The 20088-nt window shown below is 35.9% G+C and overlaps 2 gene segments (V, D, J or C); both read left to right on the forward strand.

Moving 5' to 3' along the window:
* Positions 1-655: 655 nt before the first annotated feature.
* On the forward strand, positions 656-3925 carry LOC121883911 (the record flags this gene model as incomplete). The annotated part of the segment is given in 3 exon segments: positions 656-1405; positions 3308-3356; positions 3630-3925. Coding segments are annotated over 3 exon segments (672 nt in total), but the record flags the coding sequence as incomplete, so codon positions are not given.
* An 11923-nt stretch (positions 3926-15848) lies between these two features.
* Positions 15849-16289, forward strand: LOC121883768 (the record flags this gene model as incomplete). The annotated part of the segment is given in 2 exon segments: positions 15849-15897; positions 15985-16289. Coding segments are annotated over 2 exon segments (354 nt in total), but the record flags the coding sequence as incomplete, so codon positions are not given.
* Positions 16290-20088: the final 3799 nt, after the last annotated feature.

A 20088-nucleotide genomic window follows, 5' to 3' on the forward strand; every position in this document is an offset into this window, starting at 1 on the left:
AGGTCTATATAAATGTTCTTTATAACAATGTAATTAAACAATAACTTTATTTGATTCAATAATTTCTTTCTACATCAGTCTGGATTTGAGAAGAAATGCTGATCTTTTCGTCTTCAACAGAATCCATTTAAATAAAATGTAATCAGTGTGTGTGTGTGTGTGTGTGTGTCAGTGAGAGGACAGAAGAGCTCACAGTATTATGTACAGTATTGATCTCATCCAGCCAGACTCAATGGTTGTGCAGCCTGGACAGTCTTTGACCATCACCTGTCAGGTCTCTGGTTATTCTCTGACTGATGACAACTATGCAACAGGTTGGATCAGACAGCGTGAAGGAAAACCAATGGACTGGATTTCCCATCAGTGGGGAGGAGGTACTCTTCGTCAGAATAATGCTCTGAAGAACAAGTTCAGCTACAGCAGAGACACTTCTGCTAGAATAGTGACTATTAAAGGGACTGAATCTGCAGCCTGAGGACACTGCTGTTTATTACTGTGTCCGCAGCCCCACAGTGATACAAACCACCAACAGACCTGCACAAATACCCAGAGACTCATGTGACTGAAACACACACAAACATTTTTTAAATATGAACATAAATAAAGATAGTGCTCTCTTCTTAGTTGATAACAATTTGTATTTATGGAATTCACAGAACTCTATATCTATGAAGGCAGGAACATATATACATAAAGTGTGAAGATTTCCTTTTTTATTTGGCCAAACTGAAATATAGCTGACAAAGCTTTGACATTTTATATTTTCTTCTGTTGTTGTAGATACTCTCCTTATGAAAATGTCTCTGTGTTAAATATTTCCTTTTTAAACCTGTAGAGGGAGGTCTATGCAAACTCTTCCTTCCTTATAAACAGATAATCAGTAACTGTCATAGTTTGCAGCAGAACAACTGGGGAAACTCTATACATCTGAACAGAGAGAACTGAACCACAGAGTTTATTACAGAATGAAAATTACAATTGCCTGGAGTTTATTGTTTGTAGTTACTATTCATGGTAAGAAAACCAATTCTTTTACTTCTTTTTTAAATGTCTAACATGTGATTTTTAAGTTTGATGGATGATGATGTTCACTTCTTTGCTTACAGGAGTTCAGAGTGAGATCAAACTGGACCAGCCTCCCTCTGAGGTGAAAAGACCTGGAGAGACAGTGAAGATGTCATGTGTCATATCTGGATTTGACATGACAGACTACTATATTCACTGGATAAGACAGAGACCAGGTAAAGCTCTGGAGTGGATTGGGTGGATGAACACAGGCAGAAACTCTGCTATCTATGCCAGCTCCTTTCAAAGTCGTTTCATCATGACTGAAAATGTGCCCAGCAGCAATCAGTACCTTGAGATCAATAGCCTGACAGCAGAAGATTCTGCTGTTTACTTCTGTGCTCGATAAAACCCAGTGACTGAAGACAGTGAAGCAGCTGCACAAAAACCTCCACAAACAACAAGTAGCTACATATGATGACAGTGACATTTTGGTTTTCTGATGAGCTGCATGTTACAAAATCACTTAGAAAATATCCACAACAGATTTCTTTATATTTTAAACTTGTTGGTAGTTTTTATTGTCTTTCTGATCTTACATCATTCAAATAAAGAGACTGAGTTCTTTCAACTGTCAAATCATAATTTAATTAGCAAATGTCACATTCATAAGTACAAACTTTACATTTCATGAAATGAGTTTGAAAATGAAACAAGTTGAGGAACATTTGATCAGAGAGTGAACTTCATGGATCAGAGGTGACCTCAGTCCAAAACATATTCAGAGCACTGGTGGATGAAATTAATTTCACTACAATCACAACTCTCAGATTGTAAATTTACATTATTTGTTGTAGTTTCAACACACAGTAAATGTTACCGGTGCCAGACCTAGGGGAAATCTGGACCGGCAGCAAAGGTTACACAGGCAAGGGTGCACTGTGTAGCCGATAAAAACATGGTCTGTGGATTAATAAGGGAGAGAGCCAAAGTTAGCGTCTTGCTCTAGCCGATGCCGATTTAATATTGAACACAACAGTATAAAACTGTACATATTTCTCAGTTACGTCAGTTTCCTGAAACCTGCAGCTTCAAAGTTCATATTTCACATTCACACCAAAACATGTGACACCAAAACATGTTACAGAAATAAAATAAATGTTGAAACCAAATTCACAATAAACAATATGAAACATTTTGTCTAAAGCAAAATAACTTCACACGAATTTAAAATATGACTTACATTTCTAAATAAATAAGAATAGGCTTAACTACAATATAATGTAATATATGTATAAAATATAATCTAAGATATATATATATATATATATATATATATAAAATATATGTATAAAATATAATATAACGGCACAAAAATTATATTACCCAAAACACACTTACTGTACTGACATTACTACCATCACTCCTATTTTAACACATACACCACAGTTACACTCATCCTACACTGATATGACGTACACAAAACCTTTCAGCAACATTAGCGTAACACTCCTTTGCACTTGCACTTAACCTCTTAACAAAATGGCGCGACTCTGCCTTGTTAACAAGCGACCGGAAGTGAAACTGGTTTGGATATAGCATCTCTATTTACCATTAACTCGCGACTGACTGGCTTATACTCTAAACAATCTTTTAAACACATTTTTATATGTTACCACATGCAAAGGTCTGTAACTTTCACTGACAAAATAGTAGAAAACCGAAATTCACGGAGGTAACTATTATCAATGGCGGCGCCCACGAAAACACACAGCAACAAAAATACGTTCCAAATACATCTCTAAACCATGTCACAACCTCACAGAACAATTCCCAATGCATTTACATTAGCTAATAAACAAAGCTAATCATAGAAAAGCAAGTTTTAACATACCTGTGGATTAATAAGGGAGAGAGCCAAAGTTAGCATCTTGTTCTAGCCGATGCTCATTTAATATTGAGCTGCGCATGAGCAGAGCAGATACAAGTGACCTCCCTCAGGTATCCACAGTGGCATTAGAGCACTGCCTACTGACATCTTTGAGTATTGACCTGATGTCAAAACTGTATAAACAGAGTTAGATTAGTTCAAATAATTAACAAAAAATTAGGGGGTGTCTGTTTACATAAAAAACTTAACATGTGGCATTTCCAACGCATTACATAAACAGGAATGAGAACCAAATACAACCCAGTTGTTTCCTCCCTGTGAGGAGGAGTCAATGCAAAACCTTGATGTCTTCCACTTCTACTTATCTGACTGCAGAGAGGATGACAGAGAACAGTGGACACACAGTTTAACATGATGGACTATAGGACAGGACTGCTGCTTTTAACTATCTGCTGGGCAGGTGAAGATTGCAATAGATCTTAAATTGAATTTATCTCTAAAAGTGACCAGCTTCAAAAAATTGATTATTTTCTTTTTTATCTTGACAGGTGTTGATAGTCAGACTCTGACAGAATCTGAACCAGCAGTTAAAAAAAAAAAAGTGCAAAAATCTGCTGGGCAGGTGAAGATTTTCACTGATCTTGAATTGAAGACGTCTTCAGAAAGTTAAAAAATTATAGTAAATAATAGTTTTGTTTTTTGTCTTTTCTTTTTTGCTTTCTTTTTCTTTCAGGTATTGATGGTCAGACTCTGACAGAATCTGAACCAGCAGTTAAAAAGCCTGGAGAATCCCACAAACTGATCTGTACAACATCTGGATTCACATTCAGCAGCTATCTTATGGCCTGGATCAGACAGGCTCCTGGAAAAGGACTGGAGTGGATTGCCACTATTAATGTTACTAGCATTTACTACTCTGAATCAGTCAAAGGCCGGTTCACCATCTCCAGAGACAACAGCAGAGAGCAGCTGTATCTGCAGATGAACAGTCTGAAGACTGAAGATTCTGCTGTTTATTATTGTGCTCGATACTCACAGTGACTGAGTTGGTTGAGCAGCTGTACAAAATCCTACAATACTCATTCTGACTGGGCTGGTAGTTCACCTTTGCATGATTAATTTTCATTAAGTATACATCCACGCTTTTTCATGTACAAAATACATTTCATTTCACAGTTCACACGTTAATAAGGTGCAGAATCATGGAAATGAGATATTAGGTATTTGTGTGGAACATTCTGATATATTGGAGGTTTAATTTAGACAAGTAAATAAAAGAGGATAAATAAGGGTAAATTGAAAATATCCAAAGACAATAAAACATAATTAAAGAATGAAGTAGATTAAATAAAGGAAATAGTCCTTTACAGGAAAACATCAATTACAACAGTTCATCTTCTACTTTTCTGTGTTCGCTGTCATGTTGGTGTTTAAGTGAATCTCATGTGTATACTTTGGGTAACCTGGAAGTACAAGATAGTTTCCATCCCAGTTTCCAAACTTGAGAGGGTAGACAAGGACTGACTGGCTGTAACAATTTTCCCAGTTATGTGCATAAACTAGAGGCAATATTATGGAAGGAAAGAAGTGATTTATTTTTACCTGATACCCAACTATTAATACTCTGTTCCTTAAAATGTTGTTACCAACTTTTCTGCCAAGAAATGACCAAAAATATATCACAATGCCTCATCGAGTTGTGCTGTTCACAACTGTTACACTGATTACTGCTTATTATTTAAATATAATTAGTCAGATGACATAAATTGTGCTTTGTTGCTATAATGTTGACCAGAGACAACAGCAGAGAGCAGCTGTATCTGCAGATGAACAGTCTGAAAACTGAAGATACTGCTGTTTATTATTGTGCTCGACACTCACAGTGACACAGGAGGGAGGAACACCGTACAAAAACTCACCACATACACAGAATAAACTTCAGTTCAACAAATATTGACTAACGGATGAAGAATATGAAGAAAAGGTAGCTACAATTTGACAATTTTTGTCACTTTTTTTTCATTTGGTCATACAAACTCCAACCACCAAAGATAAAGGCAAAATGTGATGATTATTATTAAAGAAAATATCACATCAATGCGTGAACTAACATATATATTTTTTCCTCTAAGCAACAGAATTTAGTTTTTGTGCATCATCACACAGGTTTCAGTTATTGAGCAGCTGTTTATCTCCAGAGGCTCCACATCTGTGACTCCAAACATCTGCAGCACTGAGGCCATTAAAAGTCTTTTATGCAGGTTTTCATACTATTTACATCACATACTACTATAGAAAATAAGTAAAACTATATTTAAATATATTTTCTTTTATTTTAGAATGGCTTTAACCTCCAATGTGTTTAATATAATATTAAGACTACAGTACAACAAGGCTATTGAATTTTAGAACAGCAATCTAGTGAATTCTTAATTTAAAACATCTCTAATAATAATACAAATACAAAATTTAAAAAATCACCTCAATCTGGAAACTGTGTAAAAAAAAAACTTGAAGCCTTCACCTTCAGTCTGCTTTATTACAATACAATTAAAATTACAAGAATTAGGAAAGAAGTTCAGCTTCAATATCAACCAAGTTCTCTGTAGTTCTGATACTGCTGCTGGCAGTTGTTTGTTTTTCCTACAATACAAACCTGATCACTGCTTGAGATCTTCATGTTGGTTCCTACTAGTGGTTCCAAAATCTCACCTTGTCATAAGAGTTACTGAGCCTTTGCTCTACTCACCCCTCAGCTGCCTGATCTCAACCAGCGAGTTTCACATCTTCCCCAAACTGTCATTTATTGTATGTTTTTAATACATATCATTTCATCTCTTAGATATTTCTAATTTTATCCAATTATGTAACTTTATGTTACTCTATTATTAAGAAATGACTATTTAAAATATATATATTCAATTTTTAGATTTCCAAACAGTCATTGATTTCAGGTTATGTGCATGTACAGTATGAAAATTGCATTGTAGACATTCTTTCAGATGGTAAACAACGTATCATATCTCTTATTTTTTGTCAAAGTTGAGATTTTGAGTAATGATATTAACTATAGAAACTATTTCAGGTGTTTGTCTTTTTGTTGATGATGGGGTGGATGACAGGATTGCTGCTTTTAATGATCTTCTGGGCAGGTGAAAAAGAAACAGATGTCTCATCTCCCTGCTTGAAATCGAGAGACCTGGACCTGCAGCTCTGAACCCAGTCCCAGAGCGACGAGCAGCACCAGAGCGATGAGACCGGTCAGTATCTGACGTGAAGCTGCAGTGATGAATAAAAAATATATGGCAGCTTTTCACTTCTGGGAGTAGAGTTCACTTTCATTAAAGGTCTCTCACCCCGGCTTTGCTGCTAAGATGATGCACTGTTCAGTTACAGTACAGGCAATAATCCAATGATCGCACGTTGCTTATCATTCTGCTGTCTGTTGATATTCCCATCACTCCCTATCCATCAGCATCCCACTGCTCTCACGTTGCAGGCCTCCAAGCTTTCTGTTTTGTCTTCCTGGTGGAGGACTCCGGTTGCGAGCAATGAGTGCAATATTCAAGTATTACAATAATGTACTTTCATCTGTAATAAAGTGTTTTGTTTTGTTTTTTCATGCAAGTGACAAACATAGAGAGATAGATTTCTCAGACATGGATGAAAATGGTGGATATATTTGAAATAAGAAAAGAAAAGTGATGCTTCAATTCAGCTGATTTGTTGAACTTAAATAAAGCTTTGTAGCTCACAAATATTGAAGCTCAGAAATTCGCTTTATCTTTTTTTCTAGTTGTTGGATGTGATATTGTATCCCACATTGATGGGCAATCAGTGAAAAAAATGAACAGAATTATACAATCAAATTAAACTATAACAGACTGCCAGTGAATGAGCCACTCCCTCCCCATGATACTCTGATGCAAATCTTCAGTGTGTGCAGTGTACTTCTGTCCTGCTGACTGGTCTTGTTGTTCTTGTGGAGCATCAGAGGTCACATCTCCAGCCTCAGGATGATGAACACACTCACTCTTCTGCTGGTTGCTCTCTCTCTGTCCTGAGTTCTCCTGCTTCTTGATGTTTTATCTTTTATCAGACAACATCAACTGATGGTCAGTCAGTGATACCAGAAAACTTCCCAGATGACTGTTTGTCTCACTTTCTTCTGTGGTTCATCTCTCCTTTCATCTCATCAGGTTGTACAGGTCAGAGTATGGAGTCCATTCCTTCCAGTTCAGTAGTGAAAAAGCCTGGAGAGACTCTCAGTCTCTCCTGCAGGGGATCTGGCTTCACATTTAGCTGCTGTGTTATGCTCTGGATCAGACAACCTGCAGGAAAAGCATTGGAAATGATAGGAATTGTTTTTTCCGATGCCAGTAAAAACACTAGCAGTTTGAGTGGACGTGTAGAAATCAGCAGAGATGATAGCAACAGCATGGTTCATCTGAGACTGTCTAACTTAAAGCCAGAAGACTCTGCTGTGTATTACTGTGCAAAAGAAAACACACACTGGTTTAAGTAAGCTGGGGCCCTTTACAAAAACATCCAACTTTTTGTTTTTACAAACACCTGCAGGGGGCAACAGGAGATCAGATATATAATGACATGAACACCAGTATGACAGTGCACCTTAGCACACACACACACATAAAGACAATGTGATTGTAATAACCAATGATCTGTTTACATTTCTGTAGGTGCTGAGGGTCAAACACTGACTGAGTCTGAATCAGTGGTTAAAAGGCCTGGAGAATCTCACAGACTGACCTGCACATATTCAGGGTTTAATGCTCATTACTGGAATGCTTGGATCAAACAGGCTGCTGGAAAATGACTGGAGTGGGTTGCTACTATCAGTGATACCAGTAGCTACATCTACTACTCTCAGTCAGTTAAAGACCTGTTTATTATTGTGCTCGAGACTCACAGTGACTGAGTTGGTTAAGCAGCTGTACAAAATTCTACAGTACTCATCAGACCCCCTTTATCTCACATGATTAATGTCCTTCAATTCAGTTAGTTCAAGAAATGTCGTTCTTTCCCACCAAAACATCTATTTTGGAACCATAGATATTTTATTTGCTTTTTAAAGGAAAGTTTTGTGAGAGAGGATACTTTTTAACAATATTTCCAAACAAGGATTTTAATTTTCTCCTTACTTATAAAGCACCTTTTGTTTTTAGTTTTTTTTTTTACATGAATTTGAGTATGTGAGCAGCTCTCTAGAGACTCCAAGTTTCACTGAATGTCTGTGGCTTCAAACATCTGCAACACTGAAACCAATAAAAGTATCTTATGTAAAACTCCAAACCTCCGCACAGCTGCAGAAAACTCGTACTGTTACATGATTTTGTTGTCACTTCACATTTTTTTGGAAAATGATTGATTTACGTATACAAGTAAAGAAATATATACAGTATTTTTTTTAAAAAAAAAAGTAGACACCAAAAGTAGATATAACCTTTTAACAATTTCAGTCTATTTTTAATTTACAATTCATAACGTGGACCAAAGGCAGATTGTGAAATCTAATGTTTCTTTTGTTTTGCTTTTTTGTTTGTTTGTTTGTTGTTGGATGATACTTAATTTTTTATTACACAAATTTAACTATTGTAATATCTTATCCTTGACCCATGCAATATTAGACTACAATTTGTTTTTCTACATTAATACATTAATAGATGGCAAACTATTTTAAATGTCATTTTAAACAAAATCATAGCACCATTATAAGTTCACTAAATTAACAATATATCATGTTTAAGTATATATTCAGTCTGGAAACTTATGAGGAAAGACTGAATGTTTCACCTCAAAGTAATAAACAGAAGTAACAAGAAATATACAATTATTTATTCAACAATATGCAAATAAATGTGACTCATATGGAAGTGAAGTGTGTGTCTGTGTGTCAGTGAGAGGACTGAAGAGCTTAGTCTCTGACAGAGAAGTTGTTTGGTGTTTAAATGTGTTTGACTTTAAACCTACTTCATCTTGACTCTTCTTCACTACAAAGATTTCATTAAACATTGTTATCAGTATTTCATGATACTAGAGCTTACTAAAAAAACAATTTCCTGTTTTATGCAAAGGTGAAGTAAAATAAATAGTATGCTCATCCATTCAAAGAACCATAAACATTGTGCAAAAAATATTCTTTGTAATTTTGCCAAGAAATAAAAAATAAAACTGTCAACTACCTCATCAAGATTTAAGACTATTACTCCAGAAGATAAACATTTCATTCCTCTACTCAAATAATAATGAAATTATTACATTTTAGACAAGTTTTTCATACGGTCAGAATAATATCTTGAAAGATTCAATATTCAAAGGTTTTATTTATCACATGCTCATACAATATGTGCAGTGAAACATAGGGTGGCATACTCCTGAGGCTGTGCTAGAACTGCTAGTGTGTAATAAAGGATGCTCATTAGAATAAGAAAAAAATATAAAGCATAAAAATTCAAAGATAGACAGAATTAGAACATGCAAATGTGCAGCGAAGGCACAATGTGCAAGAAGAGGCCAAGGGTATACAGGGGTCTGAACAAGGACAGAAACTTTTCTGCTTGAATACTCTGTTCAATCTTTTTTTATATCCTCCCCTTCTCCTGTAGAAATAAACTGTTTATGTTTAACTCAGTGGACTAGTAAGAATAAATTGCATGTATTATGGTTTTATGCTCATGAAACAGAGCTGTGATACTAAAACGTTCCATTTTAAACCTGTAGAGGGAGGTCTATGCAAACTTTTCATCCCTTATAAAAACACCATCAGGAATTCTCATTTTATATGTGACAGAATTATTGGGACAGATTTTAAACCTTACAAACTTTCAGATAAGAAAACACTGAACTACATTTTTTTGACAGAATGGAAAATATTATTTTCTGGAATTTATTCTCAATGCTTTGTATTTATGATAGGAGAATAATGTATCCTTCAACACAAAGAAGACCTTTTTTTGTTAAAGTCTGACTGAGTCTGACAAGTTTGATGGATGATGATTTTCTTTGCTTACATGACCTCTGTGCTCGACAAAGCGCAATGACTGAAGACAGTGAAGCAGCTGCACAAAAACCTCCACAGACAACAAGATGACGTTGTCATCAATAAGATGATGTTGTTTTCTTATCAGCTGGATGAAGCAAAAGATCTTACATCACTCACAGTGATAATTCTTTCAACTGTAAAAGTATAATTTAAATTACCAATGTCACATTCACAAGTAAGAACTATACATCATATGAAATTAGTTTAAAGGGGAAACAAGTTGAAAAACATTTGATCAGAGAGCTTCACGGATCAGATGATAATTAGACCGGTGAAATGTCTTCAGCCCAAAATATATTCAAAAAATTGGTAGATGGCCTTTTGCTCCTTGCCAGACAGATGAATGAATATCAGAATATTTAAAGGCCTATATTGTTGTTTTTACCCCTCACATACTTTACATTAGTGCCTATCATTTCATTAATTCAATTATCTGCTCGTGTAAGTACAGTATGAAAATATTTTTGTTTGGATGATAATACAGTTGTGAACAGTTTGCAGTGTGTTTTAGGAAACCCTGCATCTGTTAATTCAGAGTTGGCAACAAAATCTTGCAACATTTCATCTGTTATGTATGTGACTGGTTGATTTTTCTGTTGTGTTTGTGCTTCTAATTATTATTACTTTTATTTTCAGATCAAAAGTCTGATTTCAAAAGACATCATGCATGAATCATAACACATTTGGCTGGAAGCACAAATACAGTTTATACTGTAATTTTAACAGCCGACCAAAATGCTGGCCAAGTCCAGTCTAGTTGTTTCCTCCCTGTGAGGAGGAGTCAATGCAAAACTTTGATGTCTTCCACCTCTACTTATCTGACTGCAGAGAGGATGACAGAGAACAGTGGACACAGTTTAACATGATGGACTATAGGACAGGACTGCTGCTTTTAACTATCTGCTGGGCAGGTGAAGATTTTCACTGATCTTAAGCTGAAGTCATCTTCAAAAAGTTAAAAACATATAACAGTTTTCGTTTTGTCTTGACAGGTGTTGATGGTCAGACTCTGACAGAATCTGAACCAGCAGTTAAAAAGCCTGGAGAATCCCACAAACTGACCTGTACAACATCTGGATTCACATTTAGTGACTACAGCATGCACTGGATCAGACAGGCTCCTGGAAAAGGACTGGAGTGGGTTGCTTATATCAGTTATGATGGTAGTAGCACATACTACTCTCAGTCAGTTCAAGGCCGGTTCACCATCTCCAGAGACGACAGCAGACAGCAGGTGTATCTGCAGATGAACAGTCTGAAGACTGAAGATTCTGCTGTTTATTATTGTGCTCGACACTCACAGTGACTGAGTTGGTTGAGCAGCTGTACAAAATCCCACAATACTCATCACCTCTGGGCTGATAGACTCTGAGAAAGAACTATATTTTTATTTAATCTTTTGTTGTTGATTTTGTTTTTTAATGCACTCATAACACAAGACAGCAGAGGACAGAACAATTATGTTGCTAAAATCATTGTTCAGGTACATTAATATCTGTATCATAGTTGAAATCTAATGTAGGTCACAATATGAGAGTGAAAAATAATGTTGCAGTTCTTGTAAAAGACGAACACTCGAGGGCAGTCACTATCGACTATCAACACTCAGGTCCACTTTTCTTGCTGATCTAAACTAAATGATGAACTGAGTTAAAGGTTTTCACATTCGTGAGCTTGCTTCAACACATCACAAATAAAACATTTTAACTGTTGTGTCAGCAGTGACTGCAGCTTCATCTGTTTAACTTTGTGCTTGTGAGACATAGTGATGAAAGCTGGATGAACTGCAATAAAGAAAAGAAAATTTCTTGGCTCTTGGAGGAAAAACTAATCTTCTTCTCAAGCATCATTTCTCTCTCAGCAATAATCCACCTCACTAAGGTGACTGATCATTTTTATATGTTTGGTCTGACAGTGCAGTTTGTACTGCATGTGTGTCATCTAAACATCCAAATTCATGCTATACTAATAAACACATCACACATTTTTACTCCCACTTTCTCACAAATTAACAATTATGAAAAAATGACTAACAAAAGTAAAAAGAAAGATTGAACAACATCTATATTGTTGGTGTCTTAGTCTGTTTTTAACGCACTTTCTCTCTCTCAGTACAACACTACTCTTCTGCTCACTGAACTTTACTCTTGATGTCTCTTACCTTTTAACACTGTGTCTCCAAAATCATGCCTGCACAATATATCCTTCACATCAGCCTTTGCAGTTGCAGACTCAGCTGAGTTCCCATCATGACAGTTGTACAAAGCTTCTCCCTCTTGGCTCTTATTTCAGGTGAATGAAGTCAGTATCCAGCAGAAGAAGAGAAAGGGAGCTTTGGATGACTGCTGGCTTCCTGTCAATTAAACCCTGTGTCATTTCAGCTGCTCAGGGTCAGTCCCTCACCTCCTCAGAGCCAGTGGTCAACAGACCTGGAGAGTCAATCACTCTGTCCTGTAAAGTGGAAGGACTTCCTCTAGCTTGGCTGCACTGGATTCGTCAGAGATCAGGGAAAGGACTGGAATGGATCGGATGCATTGATGGCCGAACTGGCACAATATTTGCTCAAAGTCTCCAAGGCCAATTTTCTATCACTAAGGATACTTCCAGAGATGTTGTGTACTTGGAGGTGAAGAGTCTGAAACCAGAAGATTCTGCTGTTTATTACTGCGCACGAGAGCCACAGTGACACAGGAGACTACAAAGCTGTACAAAAACTGAAAGACACTAAACACTGTATAAGAAGCAGTGAAGCATGTCAGGGCTTTAAAATAAAATTCCCATTGAACGATAGCAAACAATAAAACATGAAACATTTAGTCCTCTTAAGGGGGCAGATCACTTTAAATAACTCAGTAGATCTGATTAAACATTTCTGATTATTCACCAGCTGTTATACGACTGATCCAGGTTATTTAAGTAGAGTCTCTTGACACTCCTTCTGAGTTTGTCAAGTAATCTTACAATGCTTACTGGGAATTGTTCTGCAAGAATTTATGAATACCTGGTTTTGACAATTTCGCCAGTAACGTTTATATACTGGAAGCTATTGCAGTTGTGCCTAAACTACTGTTGTGGTAATGTTGATAACCAAGTTACGCGATTTAAAACATGCCACAGTATTTTTAAATGTATAGATTTAGATTGAAACCTCCTGGTCTGTAAATATTTAATGTAGTTTCACCAAACTGGGAATCAAGAACACTTTAGTTGTTTCCTCCCTGTGAGGAGGAGTCAATGCAAAACCTTGATGTCTTCCACCTCTACTTATCTGACTGCAGAGAGGATGACAGAGAACAGTGGACACACAGTTTAACATGATGGACTACAGGACAGGACTGCTGCTTTTCACTATCTGCTGGGCAGGTGAAGATTTTCACTGATCTTGAGTTGAAGATGTCTTCAAAAAGTAACACAAAAAAGTTACAACAAATAACTGTTTCCTTTTTTATCTTGACAGGTGTTGATGGTCAGACTCTGACAGAATCTGAACCAGCAGTTAAAAAGCCTGGAGAATCCCACAAACTGACCTGTACAACATCTGGATTCACATTCAGTAGCTACAACATGAACTGGGTCAGACAGGCTCCTGGAAAAGGACTGGAGTGGATTGCTTATATCAGTTATGGTGGTGGTAGTAGCAAATCCTACTCTCAGTCAGTTCAAGGCCGGTTCACCATCTCCAGAGACAACAGCAGAGAGCAGCTGTATCTGCAGATGAACAGTCTGAAGACTGAAGATTCTGCTGTTTATTATTGTGCTCGAGACTCACAGTGACTGGAGTTGGTTGAGCAGCTGTGCAAAATCATACTCATCATCTCTGGTCTGATAAACTACTTTGCATGATTAATTTTTATGAAGTATACGTTCATGCTTTTTCATGTACAAAATACATTTCATTTCACAGTTCACACTTTAATAAGGTGCTGAATCATGAAAATGAGATATTAGGTATTTGTGTGGAACATTCTGATATATTGGAGGTTTAATTTAGACAAGTAAATAAACAAGGATTAATAACATGATGAGTTTTCAAAATATCCAAAGCCAATAAAACATAAATAAATAATAAAGTAGATCAAACAAAGAAAACTAGTCCTTTAAATATATCTTTCAACAATGCATCTTCTGCTTTTCTGTGTTCGCTGTCATGTTGGCACTTAAGTGAATATTTTGGGTAACTAAGGAAAAGTAAAAAGTAAACAATTAAAAAAAAAAAAAAAAAGGAAAAGAAAAGAAAATCCAAACTTGAGAGGGAACATAAGGATTAACTGGCTATAACAGTTTTCCCAGCAATGTTCACATACAGGAGGATCCATTAGTCCCCCATTACCTCACATGATTAATGTCCTCAGTTCAAGTAGTTCAAGAAGACGACAACGATGAAAGAAATTTCCTTCACACCAAAAGATCTTTTTGGAACCAGTGATAGTTTAATTGGGTTTTAAAAGTAGTTTAGTTTAAGTTTAAAAGTTTTAATTATCTTCTTACCTAAAGCAACTAACTATGTTTTAATATGAATTTCCATATCTGAGCAGCTCTCTAGAGACTGAGTCAATCACTCTGTCCTGTAAAGTGGAAGGACTTTCTCTAGCTTGGCTGCACTGGATTCGTCAGAAATCAGGGAAAGGACTGGAATGGATCGGACGCATTGATAGCGGAACTGGTACAATATTTGCCCAAAGTCTCCAAGGTCAATTTTCCATCACTAAAGATACTTCCAGAAATGTTGTGTACTTGGAGGTGAAGAGTCTGAAACCAGAAGATTCTGCTGTTTATTACTGCGCACGAGAGCCACAGTGACACAGGAGCCTGCAAAGCTGTACAAAAACTGAAAAACACTAAACACTGTATAAGAAGCACTGAAGCATGTCAGGGCTTTGAAACAAATTTCCTTTTGAATGATGGCCAATAATTAACAATGAAACACATTTCATCAATACAAAATAATTTGTCATTGTGTTGAGACACTTTATCCTGAAACATTTAGTCATCTGATGGGAGCAGATCTTTAAATGTTTTTAAACATGTCAATATCTCAAAATAACACTAATACTAATACTCTTTTTCTACTTGTAGCTGACCAACAACCGAGAAAAACAAACACACAGCAGAAAAAAAACTATTTTATTTTATTTATATAGCCAAACAAAATGACAAATTATATAATTTCCTCAAAGTCCTTTTCAGTCTGTAAAGCATACAACACCATTCATCCCTAAACCCTCAGTTTCAATAAGGAATTTCCTCAAACCAAAATATTACAAAAACAGTGTTGCATGATGTAGTGCGACAAAAGCAACATAAAAAAACAACTCACAACAGATTGATTTCATTATTGGTCATGATCACAGTGACTTCAGTGGTATCTGATGCTCCCTCCATTTTCATTCCTTCAATTATCATTTATATCAGTTAATATCGCTCATTGCCATCTTTGCTCAGTCACAGCTGCCTTCATTGCCCTTTGTCTTTCATGTACTGTATGTATACTGAAATGTTCCTGTATATAATCACATTTTGATATGTATGTTGCAGTACTCTGATGTTTCTGCTACTGACAGTAATTGTAGTAGGATATTCCTTAATAATTTTGCTTGGAGTTTGCTTGGAGTTTAATAGTTAAACAGCCTCTGTGAATCCACTGATGAGCTTGGAATAGTATATGTGTTGGATTGCACATCTCACACATTATAATATGCTTTATTAAGGGAAATATTGATGTTACACAAATAAGATCAGTAATTCCCGCGTTTCAATAACTGAGAGTAAATTGCAATTCAGTTGTTTCCTCCCTGTGAGGAGGAGTCAATGCAAAACTTTAGATGTCCTCCACCTCTACTTATCTGACTGCAGAGAGGATGACAGAGAACAGTGGACACACAGTTTAACATGATGGACTATAGGACGGGACTGCTGCTTTTAACTATCTGCTGGGCAGGTGAGGACTTTTAAGTTTTCATTTTAACTTCATCAAATCAAGTTATAAGCTTAATGCATGTAATTAATTTATTTTTTATCTTGACAGGTGTTGATGGTCAGACTCTGACAGAATCTGATCCAGTGATTAAAAAGCCTGGAGAATCCCACAAACTGATCTGTACAGCCTCTGGATTCACATTCAGTGACTACGCTATGCACTGGGTCAGACAGGCTCCTGGAAAAGGACTGGAGTGGGTTGCATTCATCAGTCAACCAAGTGGTAGCAAACAATACTACTCTCAGTCAGTTCAAGGCCGGTTCACCATCTCCAGAGACAACAGCAGACAGCAGATGTATCTGCAGATGAACAGTCTGAAGACTGAAGATTCTGCTGTTTATTATTGTGCTCGACACTCACAGTGACTGAGTTGGTTGAGCAGCTGTACAAAATCCTACAATAGTTCTCAATAGTTCTCCTTACTAGGATGATAGATCACAATAACTATCTCATGTGATTAATGTCTTCAGTTTAAGTAGTTCAAGAAAATTTTGTAATTCCTCTACTCCTATTCATCTTTGGAGAACAATGTGATATTTATTTGGGCCTTAAAGACACATTTTACAAGAGAAAACAATATTTCTAATAAGAGAAGTATATCGCTTGGATATGTAAATCATATTAATAGACAGAGCTGTCTTCCTTATTACCAAACAGCTTGAATTAAGATGTCTGACACTCAAGAGATTACCATCAGTTACAGTTTTTGGACTCAGTATTTGAACAAGACAGAAAAGTTTTTTGTTTGATTTTTTTCCCTTTATTTAGTGAAGAGTGTGAATAACACAAATTGAGTGCAGGACAAGTGATTAACATGAAACCCTTATGACACAGGACAGTACATACAGGAGGAGCAAAAAGGACCAGACAGTAACCCCAAGAAAATAATAACATGAAAATAAATTAATAAATAAAAATAAATAAATACACTTTTGGCTTAGTACAAAATGCACATGGTGTGTGAGTGTGTTAGTGTTGGTGTGTAAGGATATAGAGGGAAGAGAGCAGAGGGAAGGAAAGAGAAGAAGAAAGAGAGGATAAAAAAGAAAGAAGAAAAAACAGAGAAGAAAAGAAATGGAAAGCTGCAGTGTTGTGGAGGATCTCTGGTTTGGAACCAGGGTGAGAGATAGAGTTTTATTTTATTTTATTTTATTTTATTATTATTTTGATTTTTATATTTTGAGTGTGTTTTACACCCTTAGCTTAAAAGATAAGATAATCACTGAATTAAAACACTAATTGTGCAGTTAAATGTTTTGTCTAAATGTTTAACCTGAGAGTTAATTGTTAACAGTCTGATTATTTCACCTTTTCTCAGTTTGCAGAATTAATATGAAATCAAAGCTTCAATACTCACTGGATATAAAAGAGATTGTTTAGTATGGCATCAATGAAGTTTCAAACTACTTCAGCAATAACATTAAACTGTCAACATTGTCAAATTATCTCATGGACACCCTACTAAAGATTGTTTTAAACTAATATAATTATCTTTTATAATTATCTTTTAAGGGAAACAAATAGTTTTATGCAGATCATCACACAGGTTTCAGTTCCTGAACATCTGTTCAGAGTCTCCAAGTTTGTTTGGGCTACATGTCTGTGACTTCAAACATCTGCAAAAACTGAAAACATTCAAACTTTTGTATTCAAAGCTCCAAACCTCCATCTAACCAGAACAAACTCAAGCCTTCATGCTATTTGAGTATTTCCCCTGTTACTTCGCTGCAGTAATTAAATAGATATATACTGTACATACAGACACACAGTAAAATATTTGTCGATTGTTGACACTTATTTTTTCGTTACTTTAAAATATATATTTTTAATTTTTCTTTCTCTTTCTTGTCTTCATTTTTCCTTTCTCACATAGATTTAGAAAATATGAAATAAAATACAACAAAAATTACAACAAAAATAGTAAAATTTTGGCTGTAAAAAAACTCTATCAGAAAAAATTCACATTAACCTTAAACTTTATATGATTTTTAAAAATTAAAATGATGAAAGAACTCAGGTCTATATAAATGTTCTTTATAACAATGTAATTCAACAATAACTTTATTTGATTCAATAATTTATTTCTACTTCAGTCTGGATTTGAGAAGAAATGCTGATCTTTTCACCTTCAACAGAACCTATTTAAATAAAATGTAATAAATCATTGAACAATATGCAAATACATGTGATTCATAAGGAAGTGAAGTGTGTGTGTGTGTGTGTGTGTGTGTCAGTGAGAGGACAGAAGAGCTCACATCAGTTCAGCTTCAACATCAACCATGTTCTCTGCAACTCTGATGCTGCTGCTGGCAGCTGGATCCTGTGAGGAGCTTTCAGTGGATTCACACTAATAAACACATTAGAAACACTGAATAGTCAGATGAATGATGGAGATAATGTTGATTTCTCTTTCCACAGGTGTGTACAGTATTGATCTCATCCAGTCAGACTCAATGGTTGTGCAGCCTGGACAGTCTTTGACCATCACCTGTCAGGTCTCTGGTTATTCTCTGACTGATAACGACTATGCACCAGGTTGGATCAGACAGCGTGAAGGAAAACCAATGCACTGGATTTCCCATCAGTGGGGAGGAGGTACTCCTCGTCAAAATAATGCTCTGAAGAACAAGTTCAGCTACAGCAGAGACACTTCTGCTAGAACATTGACTATTAAAGGACAGAATCTGCAGCCTGAGGACACAGCTCACACAGCTAAATACCCAGAGATTCATGTGACTGAAACACACACAAACATGTTCTAAATTTGAACATTAATAAAGATAGTGCTCTCTGCTTAGTTTATAAATAATTGTATTTATGGAATTCACAGAACAGTAGAGGCATTTTTCCTCATAGACAGTAGAAGAGTTCAGTATTAAATGTAGATATCATTTGACTTCAACTGCATTTGACATCAATACATAAAGGATATGACACATTTTTCTATATATATGTTTTTGTTTCTGTATTGTGGGGAAACTAAAATATTATCTGACAAAATGAATGATAGCTCTATCTCTTTAAAGGCAGGAACAAATACACATATAGGGTGCACGTTTCCTTTTTCTTATTTGGCCAAAAGGAAACACAGCTGTAACTTGCTACACCATCAATTAAAGATTGTTGAACTCCTTTTCCACCATGTCACAAATTAGCTGACAGGATTTGGATATTTTATATTTTCCTCTGTTGTTGTAGATACTCTACTTAAGAAAACATATCTGTGTTGCATATTTCCTTTTTAAACCTGTAGAGGGAGGTCTATGCAAACTCTTTCTTCCCTATAAACACACCAACAGCAAATGTCATATAGTAGTTTGTGGCAAAACAACAGTTTTATACAAATTAGCAACACTCAATAAAAAGCACTGAACCACAGTGTTTATTGCAGAATAAAAATTACACTTGCCTGGAGTTTAAGAAAAACAATTCTTTTACTTCTTTTTTAAATGTCCAACATGCGATTTCCAAGTTTGATGGATGATGATCTTCATTTCTTTGTTTACAGGAGTTCAGAGTGAAATCAAACTGGACCAGTCTCCCTCTGAGGTGAAAAGACCCGGAGAGACAGTGAAGATGTCATGTGTCATATCTGGATTTGACATGACAGACAAGCTACTATATTAACTGGATAAGACAGAGACCAGGCAAAGCTCTGGAGTGGATTGAGAGGATGAACGCAGGCAGAAACTCTGCTATCTATGCCAGCTCCTTTCAAAGCTGTTTCATCATGATTGAAAATGTGTCCAGCAGCAATCAGTACCTTGAGATCAAGAGTCTGACAGCAGAAGATTCTGCTGTTTACTTCTGTGCTCGATAAAACTGCACAAAAACCTCCACAGACAACAAGTAGCTACATATGATGACAGTGACATCTTGGCTTTCTGATGAGCTGCATGTTACAAAATTACTTTGAAAATATCCACAACAGATTTCTTTATATTTTAAACTTGTTGGTAGTTTTTATTGTCTTTCTGATCTTACATCATTCAAATAAATAGACTGAGTTCTTTCAACTGTCAAATCATAATTTAAATAGCAAATGTCACATTCACAGGTACAAACTTTACATTTCATGAAATGAGTTCAAAAAGGGAAACAAGTTGAAAAAAAAATTGAGAGTGAACTTCATGGATCAGAGGTGACCTCAGT

The sequence above is a fragment of the Thunnus maccoyii genome, chromosome 18 (assembly GCF_910596095.1).
Source record: "Thunnus maccoyii chromosome 18, fThuMac1.1, whole genome shotgun sequence".
NCBI classification, from domain to species: Eukaryota; Metazoa; Chordata; class Actinopteri; order Scombriformes; family Scombridae; genus Thunnus; species Thunnus maccoyii.